This window comes from Phyllobates terribilis, unplaced genomic scaffold (genome assembly GCF_046119375.1).
Source record: "Phyllobates terribilis strain yellow unplaced genomic scaffold, ASM4611937v1 Scaffold_2__4_contigs__length_985480577, whole genome shotgun sequence".
Lineage (NCBI taxonomy): Eukaryota > Metazoa > Chordata > Amphibia > Anura > Dendrobatidae > Phyllobates > Phyllobates terribilis.
In genome coordinates this window covers 380458893-380470081 of record NW_027362762.1, presented here as the reverse complement: position 1 = coordinate 380470081, position 11189 = coordinate 380458893, and the positions used below count along the sequence as shown (strand labels likewise).

At 43.7% G+C, this 11189-nt stretch overlaps 1 protein-coding gene across 5 annotated transcripts in view; it reads left to right on the top strand.

The window, feature by feature from the left end:
- The first annotated feature begins 4796 nt into the window (after positions 1–4796).
- Positions 4797–11189, top strand: part of NPAS2 (neuronal PAS domain protein 2) — a 135298-nt gene continuing 128905 nt past the window's right edge. For 3 of the 5 annotated variants that reach the window (XM_073664793.1, XM_073664791.1, XM_073664789.1), the window contains exon 1: positions 4797–5653. In XM_073664793.1, the coding sequence (XP_073520894.1) occupies positions 5409–5653 (245 nt within the window). In that variant the 5' untranslated portion in view covers positions 4797–5408. The remainder of the gene's footprint in view (positions 5654–11189) is intronic. The other 2 variants (XM_073664788.1, XM_073664787.1) reach the window with 1 other exon arrangement.

Genomic DNA, 11189 nt, shown 5'->3' with positions numbered 1-11189 from the left:
CAGGGGACAAATACCGCTACACCATGACCAGATCACATATTACCACCACATAGTGACCGAATAATACCACATACAAGGGATAAATACAACTACACCATAGTCACATATTACTACCACATAGTGCTCCATACAGTATTATGGGCCCCATATAGTGCTCCCTACAGAATTATGGGCTACAAATATTGTTCCATTCAGTATAATGGGCCCCATATAGTGCTCCATACAGTATAACGGGAGCCATATAGTGCTCCATACAGTATAATGGGCCCATATGGTGCATCATACAGTAAAATGGGCCTCATATATTGCTCCAGTCAGTATTATGGGCCCCATATAGTGCTCCAATCAGTATAATGGGCCCCATGTAGTGCTCCATTCTGGTAATGGGCCCCATATATTGCTCCATTCAGTATAATGGGCCCCATATATTGCTCTATACATAAAAAATAATAAAACACTCACTTCTCCCCATTTCCCTGCTGCTCCGGTCTCCTCAACGTCTTCTGACCCACTGCACTGCTCAGCATAGAGGGCACACTGTAGTGACATCATCAAGCCCTCTGCGCTGAGATGTCACAGAGCTCAGACGCAGAGGGGGAACGATGGAGGATCCAGGATGCCGAAACAGTTGAAGGTATGATGCGAGGGAGGAGCGGTGTATGCCGCTGAGTGGGCCCCCCTATTTGTCCAGGGTCCTAGCACTTGCCCGGGTGGTGACACCGGCCCTGATATTACCACCACATAGTGACCGAATAGCACCACATACAGGAGAAAAATACCTCTACACCATGACCAGACCACATATTACCACCACATAGTGACCGAATAATACCACATACAGAGGACAAATACTGCTACACCTTGACCAGACTACATAATACCACCACATAGTGACCGAATAATACCACATAGAGAGGACCAATACTGCTACACCTTGACCAGACCACATATTAACATCCCATAGTAACTGAGTAATACCACATACAAGGGATAAATACCATCACACCATGACTAGACCCCATATTACCACCAAACAGTGACAGAATAGTACCACATACAAGGGAGAAATACCACTACTCCTTTATCCTGGGACTCCATCCTGGTCCACTATGTCCCCCATTCTGGGCCCATATGTCCTCCATTCGGGGCACGCATGTCTCCCATCCTGGGCTAGTATGTCCTTCATACTGGGCCCGTATGTCCCCTCATCCTAAATCTTTAAGTCCTACATCCCCTATTGTGTAACTCGCAAGATTAAAAAAAAAAAAAAGAAAAGCTTCTTTTCACTTCTCCGCTTTACCGTGGCGTCCTGTTCTTGCTCATATGTGGTGTGGAAGAAGCCAACAACTGATGTTGGGTGCCGGCCCATTGGCTGGTGGTCATTTTAACTATTCCTCGGACGCACATTCAGTTGAATCTGGCAAGCCCCCAGTCTTTAGTACTGGATCGGGGCACTGCTTCTTGCCAGTTCGGGGAACCGGCGGTTATTTTAACAATAGGTTCCTTCGAACTGTTAAGAACCAGCTAAATCCCACTCCAGGGAACAGCATATGTTTTTACAGTGACGCTTTGTAAAGAAAAGAGCAGTCTATTGCGATTTCCTATATAGTTGATTAAAAGTATACAGATATCAGCATATCAGATGCATGTCAGGATTCTCCTTTGGGCTTTGTCTGGGGGACTCTGAAAACATTAACATTTAACTTTTTCTGGGACTATTTTTTTGTGTACATGATGACCGCAGTGCATGGCCGCAATGTGCAGTCATATAGACAAATGAAATATTTATTCAGCTGATTTTTTTTTCTTAGGGTTAATTTGTTTCATCCTCCTTATACGTAATGCGAGGAATACACCTAGTAGCAGAGAGCAGCCATTGTTGCTCCTCCTAATGTGTCAGGAACATCTGTCATGAATTGAGTGTGTGCGATCAGGGTTAAAGACTGTGGTATTGCTGCTGCTGTTGCCTGTAGAGTTTTCTGTGCTTCCATTTGCAGTCATGCTGCTCTTCTTCTCCCGTCATTACCTCCTCCTCATCTTGGATCCTCGCCTGTCTCCTCCTCCTCCCACACAGCAGAAAAAAAGGTCACGTATGTTTGGAGAAATATGTAGGTCAGTGGAACATTTCCTGTGCTGGAGAGCTGGAGCCCAGCTGACACCACCTACACCAGGCTCCTCTCTTGCTATTAAATGTTTACTTTTATTATATTATTCCTGACCCAATTCCACAGCCGGCAAACACCCGCCCACCCACACTGCCTGCTTCTAGCACTGAGGTTCCCAGCTTTTCTATAAAAAAATACCAATCAGGTTAATCCGAGTAATAAAATAGGTCTGGTTAAGGTCGTAGCCTTACAGGGAATGGAATCAGTAAGAAGAGGGGTCCGTGGAAGGCGACCCAGGCCACAGGTGCTCCAGCCCCTATAATGTCAGATCTTTTGGTTTTGCATTGCTCTAAGGTTGGAGTGCACAACTTTTTTGGTCTGAGAGCCACAATGTTTAACATTCAGTTAGCCGAGCCAAAATGCTTACACTATTAGTCGCATGCACATCTCTGTGGCACGTATAGTCGACGCCACTTCTCGCAATGCACTGAAGAGGAACCTACTGAAACGGACTGTTACCTTCCATACTTACGTAAATATGACTGAAACAAATTCTCTAGGGGTCCAATGGACGCCACGCAACTAATTAAAGGTTAATTGAACCATTCCCTAGAGCTGCATTAAAATGTAAAGGGGTATTTCGATCTACCAGTACATGCCATGAATATCTAATATGTAAAAAGGAAGGGGACTCCATTCGAGGGAGTTTCAATAACGTTGGTTTTATATGTCCAACATTCACGGTCCTAGTACGGCCGCAATGTCCAGAGCAGCCTCGAGTCCTGACCCGAACTCAGCCTTATATATGCCTTCGAGGCTATGTCTGGGTCAGGAGATCTGTGGCCGGCCCAGTCATTGTTCTCCATTCTCAGAAAGTGAATATCAGAAGTGTGAAACCAATTTTATCCAGAGAATGGATGTCTATTGCTCATATAACACTTTAGACCAAAGGAGTCAAGATGGCCTCACATAAGCACAGCTATCTTGATTGTAGTATATGAGAGTTACTTAAAAAAAACAAGCATTTCAAATGCAATAGAACTCCCTAGTATAAAAGTGGTAAATCATTCAGGATACTCTTTTCTACTGTGCCCTCTGTATGAGAAAACTTCTTTCCTAATACACTGAAAATCGTTTGCCAATGCATACTGATCCACAGCAGGGGCGGACATATCATTGGTGCAGCATATGCAGCTCCACAGGGGCCCAAGAAGTAAGAGGGTCCTTTTCCACCTCTAAAGCCAGAATAATTGTGCAATGATGAACTATAGGACTGCATAGGGCCCATATATTGCTCCTGTACAGGGGTCCACTTCTGTCTGTGTCCACCACTGACCCACAGTATGGAAAAAGGACACTCTTTTGATACAATGGGTGCATGCCTGCCTATGGACATATCAGAGGTATATATTGGATAATAGCCCTGATTAGATTTAGTGAGAATTGATTTGCAGGTCACGGTCCAGCGGCCATGGCAGTAATCTGTGGCTCCTGATCGGGAACCCTTAGGCTTAGGCTGTGTGCACACATTGTGTTTTTGCTGCATTTTTTTTTTCAATGCAGATTTGTCATAAAACCTGAAGGGTTTCCTGATGCCACCAAGGTGAATTTGTGACTTGCAGATTTAAATCTGCAGCATGTCAATTCTTTCAGCGTTTTCGCTGCAAATTTCTGCACCAAATACTAGCTGTGTGCACATACCCTAAGGCTATGTTCACACGTTGCTTTTTGCTGCATTTTTCTCTGCAGGGAAAGCCTGCTCTCTTGGCAGTAAAGAAGCTGCTTAAAAAAGCAGGTTTTGCTGCGTCTTTCGCTGCATTTTTGCTGCGTCTTTCGCTGCGTTTTTGCTGCGTCTTTCGCTGCATTTTTGCAGCATTTTTGCTGCATATATCAGGTACATTTGCCTCTTGTGTTTGCTGATACAGTTTAGAGCCTGTTGTTCCTAAGTTTTCTGCACCAAAAGCACAGTAAAACCTGATACCTGCATTTTTGCACTTTCTCATTGCTTTCTATGGGTGAAAAAATGCTGCAAAACCGCTGTATAAACGCTGAAAGAGTTGTCAAAAACGCAGCAGTTATCCAATTCAGTCAGGAAAAGAAAACGATGTGCGCATGAGATTTCTGAAATCTCACAGCTTTTGCTGGTACTGTAAAACGCAGCTTTAATTTGCATAAAAAATGCAGCAAAAATGCAACGTGTGAACATAGCCTTAGACTCCTAATTTCTGGCATCCCAGCTTTTCTTTTGATTAGCTGGCGCGGTGATACATCACATATGCGTCCTGCCGCAACAATGACGTAGTGCCAGGCTAATCTAAGGAGAGCAAAGAGGCAGTTCGCAACGCTCCTGTCCAGCGGTCACAGACTATTAATGTGGCCGCTGGACAAGGGACTGTAAATTGATTTGCATCATCTCTACTCCTGATGTATGCCTCCAATGTGTAGAAAAACGACATCATCACCGTACTGTGTAGACCTTCTTGCTCAGATACTTAAAAATAGCAAAATAACGTCATATCTTACAGATTTAAAAATGTTCTGTTTTAATTCTAGCTGGGGAAGCTTAAAGGAATCAGAGCAGTTTGTCAGAGCCACATGTAATGTCCGTAAAACAGGTAGGAGGGGGTTAAAACAATCACATTTCTTATGTTCTCTACTCAGTCAATGCAGCCCTGCTTGCTTTATGGGTCCCACCTCCTTTTCCTCCTCCTTCCTAGCAGGCAAGCCAGGCTCTGATAGTCCTGCCTGTCTGATACCTCTGTTTCCCTGTCAGTAATCTGTTTTCAGACCATGCAGGCAGAGTGCAACCTCCACCGTCTATTCTTCATGAGACCACTCTGCTGCTGCTGCTGCACACAGACCCCCGTCCTGCTGAGCTGAGTTTCAGCAAATGTCCATTTGTGAAGTAGCGGCAATTATTGTTGATGGTGAAAAACTTTTACCAGCATCAGCTTCTTCCTGTGATTCATCGGCTAAGTGGTCCCCTCAACTAACACCCCTCTTGGCTCCCAACTATACAACCAATGGTATTGGAGCCATATGACAACAAGAAAGTAATGCTGTCGTCGCAGTCAGCAGCTGATAGGAACGGAGTACACTAACATGCCCTTGACTGGTACAAGGACAATAACTTTGCGGAAATGCCGTCTGTATTTGGGTCTTGTCATCTTGGTCACACTGCTGGACTAAACAGAGAAATCATTTTTCGGAGTCCAGGATCGTGCATATCGCTGTCATTGCCTGTGTGCTGCAGAAACCTCAAGCTGGCACTAACACACCTGGTCTGCAGTGCCCTCTTGCATCATGAGATACAGTGGCACAGAAGGCAAAAACAGTAAAACTCAGGGGACCACTGTCTCCCGAACCACCAAAACTTTATCACTGGACACTACCAACAGTCAGTGTAACTACCCAAAAGGAGCAAAGAATTGCTGCTGGTCGCCTTGCCCTCAACTCGCCTCTGTGGACAGCAGCACAGTGATCCAGAAGCACCACGCAAAGTTAAGAGCCAAAACTGCACAGTGGCCAGAAGACCGCGGCGCTGTCAGGTAAGAGGATTGGGATCTAAGGATAGAAGATCACACCTAATTCAGTGCCTAGAAAAGGAATACGTGCCTCATTTTTTAATATCATGTGGATAACTGTCATCATTCTTTGTCGCTACCATTCGGTTTTCTTACATTTTTGTATTCTTCATCATGAATGGTATTGGTTCTGTGTGCACTTGTCTACTGTTGTAGCAGCAGATGGTAGACTCCTAGTGCCACCATCACGTAATCAGTAGGTAACTTTTTTGAGATATAGCAATTATTGCTTGAAACAAAAATTAAATTGGTTTCAATTTAGAGGCGTACTATAAATTGGTGGTGTTATATTATATGGCGAGGGTTGCCACTTGGCCAGTGAATCCTCAGTTCACCTGATAATCCATGAGGAGCCTGGTGCAGAAAAAAAGTTTTCAATGGCAATAGTAATTACCTGTATTTCACATAAGGACATTGCTGGGACTCAGCTCAGGGACAAGCAGGACTGTAAGCAGCAGTGTAGCGTCACGACGACAAGACAGCAGAGGCGCACACTACCTGCACTGGCTAAAAATACATAGATTACTGTCGGGAAACAGAGGTATCATGCTGGACTATGGAGCCTTGCCTGTTGGTAAAAAAAGAAGGAGGAAGAGGAGGGGACGTAGAAAGCAGAACATAGGAAAAGTGAGAGTCTTAACCCCCTCCTCCCTGTTTTTAGGATATTATATGTGGCTGCGCTTTTCTCAAAGCTACTCCAACAGAGGTTGAAGATGTATTTCAGTTCTGTATTATATAAAGTCATTTAAAGATCTGGGAGATAATTATTATGCATGTAGTATTATTCATACCTGCTAGGCTCAGTCCACATTTAATTTTTTTACACATCGGAGGTATATGGATGTAGACATTCTTAAAATGACAAAGATATCACAATGCAGAAAGATATTCCGAAGTGAAAGAGTGTTATTCAACACCTAACAATACAAATTCAATGGCTTTGTTGTGTTAAAGGAGATGTCCAGAGAGAACAAGTTATCACCTATCTATAGGATAGCTGATAACTTACTGATTGCTGAGGGTCCCCCTGGACCCGCACCGATCATCAGAAACTGGAAATTTTATCCCCAATGGGGAAACTTTATCTCCGTTACAAAATGAAGTACCAAGTTGGACAGCGCTCCATTCAGTTTTGTTCTCTATGAAGCTTCCAGAAAAAGCTGAGTGTATTGTTCGGCAGCCCCACAAATAAATATATTAGATAGAATGGAGGTCGAGTATATCCACTGGCGTTCCATTCTAACGGGGATAAAAGTGCTCTGTTATGCTGAGAGGTGTGGTTGCCAGTGGCTGAACCCCCACCAATCAAGATAGGTGATAACTTGTTTTCACGGAACAGCTCCTTTAAGTTAACTTTCTTCTCTGTGATATATTTCTTGTGTGTTAGCTTAAGAATGGCTAAACCTGTACATCAGGAGTAATATCCAGTATATACCTCTGACATATCTATAGGCCCCTATGCACCCAGCTATGAACAGAATGTCGTTTTACTATAAGATGGGTCATTGTCCTTTTTTCAGAATATAAGAAAGTATAGTCTACTGCACATTACAATACAGAAGAACACAGTAGAAAAATGTATGATGTGCATGATACTTTTTTTTTTACAATGGCTTCCAATAAAGAGGGACATGTATCAGCCTTCAGTAAGAGTGTTAGAGAGTGGAAGGGCGACTAGCATTATTATTTATTATTATTATTATGCATTACTTATATAGCATTATTATATTCTTCAACACTTTACAGACATTATCATCACTGTCCCCAATGGGGCTCACAATCTACATTCCCTATCAGTATGTCTTTGGAGTGTGGGAGGAAACCGGAGAACCAGAGAAACCCACACAAACACAGGGAGAACATACAAACTCCTTGCAGATGTGGTCCTAGCATCTCCTGAAGATGTTAATATATGTGTCATGTTAGTACAATTTTCAGTTGCAGAATTGCTTAATAAAGTGTACTATGAACACTAATGGTAACTTAAGCAGTTTTGGTAAGGAAAAGATTAGTAATTATCTGGAAGCTCAGAGAGGTGCTTTAGCCATAAAAGGGGCGGTAGAGGCCTAGTACACCAGAGTGCCTGTAGTTACAGCACAGTAAGCGTCGGTCAGTCAGACCAAATTCTACCAGAACCGGAATCCAAAAAAATGGCAGAAGCACTATCCGGTAATGTGAGTACAGCTTAGTGGGAAGCTGGGAGAGGCCCCAATGGGAGCCTAAGTGGGAACAACAGTGGAGCCGAGCTACTAGTAGTCCTGAGACTGCTGTGGGTTGAACAGTGTTGCCCTGTCACAGTGGTGGATTGTAAAGAGTCAGCCTAGTGTGAAGGATTAATAAGAGAAGTCTATGTCTTGCCTCATGGAAGCATCTAGAAAGGTAGCTGCTGTAGCCGGTGTGCAGGAAGAAGTAAAGATGGATTTGGCTGATATGGGTCTTTATCATTTTGCGATCGTAATTAAGAAGAAATGTCAAACGCTGCCATGTATAACCATCCATAAGAAAACCCTATCAATGTTATCTGTGAATACCATCCAGTATGATGTCAGTTATCTGTTATGTAAGTTCTACTACCTTAGTAACAAATTTTCTGTTGTTAACTATAATGGCCTCTCCTGCTTCCTTGCGCGTCCCCTTCACCACACTACACAGGCCTCTGCCAGTACAGATATTCAGATTGTGTGAGGGTGGTAATAGTCACCACATCATGTTTGTCACTGGCGTTAAGAGTTTCCAAACTATACTCGGCCAAAGGAAACTGTATAGGAGGTATACATTGAAAAATCTTCCTAACGTATATGTGGGACCCTGCAAAGACAGGCATCACAAATATCTGTGAATGCTGATGGTGTGAGAAGCCAGCTCTTCAGCCATTTCTACACACATACATGTAATTAGTGTAAGGGCTATTGTGAAGTCTGGTGGGTAGCAGCCCCTGCAGGAGAACTACTAAGCCCAAGAGAAGCAACCCTGCGCCCCTGGGATTCAGTGGTGCTAGAGATCAAGGAGGCCAGCCAGTGCCTTTGCAGTGGTTGATGTCAGGACTACAGCGAAATCTGTGCAGCCACATGGGGCATAGTGTCCTGCGAGGTACAAAAATTGGCTACCTGCCAGAAGACGTCAGTTAGGGGTCAGATTAGGAGTGTCTAACGAGGATCCTTAGTTGTCAACGGTGGGAAGAGAGCTGAGGTATTTTCCTGTTAAGCCTGACGTGCCGTGGATGCCAAGGTCCAGGCTGAGAGGAGAAGTTTTAGTGCACGTATAGTGCTATATACAGCAGGAGTGAGGAGAGCTGCTACACCTTGTCGGAAAAGAGCTGGGTTCATCACACCATGAGGGGCTGTTGGCTCAGTGTACTGAATGACTGGAGAGCTGTAATCAATCATCATTGTCATCAACTGCTCCAGTTAAAGTGAGCTTTCAAGATTGTTAGAAGACCATTTCCGGTGACTACCTCTTGAAGCTCATTAAGAGAATGCCAAGAGTGTGCAAAGCAGTCATCAAAGCAAAAGGTGGCTACTTTGAAGAAGCTAGAATATAAGACATATTTTCAGTTGTTTCACACTTTTTTGTTAAGTATATAATTCCACATGTGTTAATTCATAGTTTTGATGCCTTCAGTGTGAATGTACAATTTTCATAGTCATGAAAATACAGAAAAAAATCTTTAAATGAGAAGGTGTGTCCAAACTTTTGGTCTGTATTGTATCTCCATAGAATAAATACAACACTGTGGTTGGTATAACAAAGAAATAATAATACATCTATTTGTAATCCATGATACCATCCTAAACGTTTAGATTGCATATATTAAGAATAGATCATTATAGATGTGTACAGTTACCAAAAAACACAGAATGTTTGCCCTAATGTATGAACAGGCAGATGTGCCACATAAAGGGCTAATCTACAAAGAAGCACAGTCATCAAATGCAGAGGTGTATCTAGGCTTTCTGGCACCCGGGGCAAGAGTTCAGTTTGGCGCCTCATTCCCCCCCCCCAAAATCAAAAGCAATATGCACACTTATTCACTTTGCCGATGCGCTGCTCTGCCTAATTCTCTCAATGTTCAGAGAAGAACTGAGATAAGCAAAAAGAGAAGCTCGTTGTCACATCACCGTAAGATTGAAAATCGCATATGAGTGAGGTATCCATGTGATAACTGCTGGAACCTGCAAGCAGAGCTGAATCCTGACAGCTAGTATATTACACACTGTTATAATTGCCTACAGTGCTTTATTTTATAATTAAAGGGCTTGTCCAGGTTTGATATTAAAGTCTGCAGTCATTCTATGTGACTGCAGGCTTCTGAATTCTCACAGCACATGCACTGCACACTTTTAGGATTCTGCTTTGAACAAGTATGTGATTTGTATACTTCTGGCCACATTCCGACTAGACGTGTCTGGCCTCGCTCAATTCATTGCCTTTGAGTGAGGCCACGCATGTCTAGTCAGCATGTGACCGCAAGTATACAAACAGAGAATCCTGACAGTGTGCTGTGCGCACTGTGAGAATTCAGAAGTCTGCAGTCACATAGAATGACTGCAGACTCATCACAAACTTAAAGAAGTTGTCCACTACTTTATATGAACCACCCAATGTATCCTCCCTGGGCCTAGAAGTGTTTTTGTAAATACCTTGTGATGCCTTTTCTGCCTCTGAGTGGAGCTATCGCTAGCTGCTCAGAGGCATCACGTGACCCGTCACTGATGTCACGTCAAGTGAGGCGTGACATCAGTGACGTGCTCCCCGCGGTGGATGCTGGGCTGTGGGCGGAGTTACCCCGTCCGTCACACCCAGAATCCACCGCTCGCTTTCCCCAGTGAATGAGGAGAGGGAGAGCGGACGGTGGATGCCGGGTGTGACATGCTGGGGAACCCCACCCACAGCCCAGCATCCACCGTGGAACGCAGAAGTGAGTACCCCCTGCTGCAGGCAGAACTTGACGTGACATCAGCCGATGTCAGAGCCGGCTGCAGCCTGGAGTCATGTGATGCCTGTGAGTGGCCAGTGATAGCGCCACTCAAAGGCAGAAAAGGCACCACAAGGTATTTAGAAAAACCCTTATGGGCCCTTGAGGAATACATTGGGGGATCATATAAAGTAGTGGACAACCCCTTTAAACAACCCCTTTAACTCTCCTAACATAAATACAAATATGAGAACTAGTGTCAGAATTAGTGTCACAAAAAAACATTTATATCTTATTTACATTTATCTTTGTTTGCCATATGGGTAGAGTGCAATATGTGACAACTCTGAGCATAGCCTTGGAATACATTTTGACCCCATATGTATACTTTGGTGTGTCTCTATAATCCAGCTTTCTTCCTTGTGTCAATCATGTTTTTGTATCCTCTATACACGTTTTTATGGTGTTTTTTAATATGTGTACAATAAAGTATTATGTTTTGTCATACATAAAGTGTGGAGGTCTTGTTCTTGTTTAGGATGTCTTAAGCCATTGGAGATGGTAGTCCTGGATCATGCGAAACTG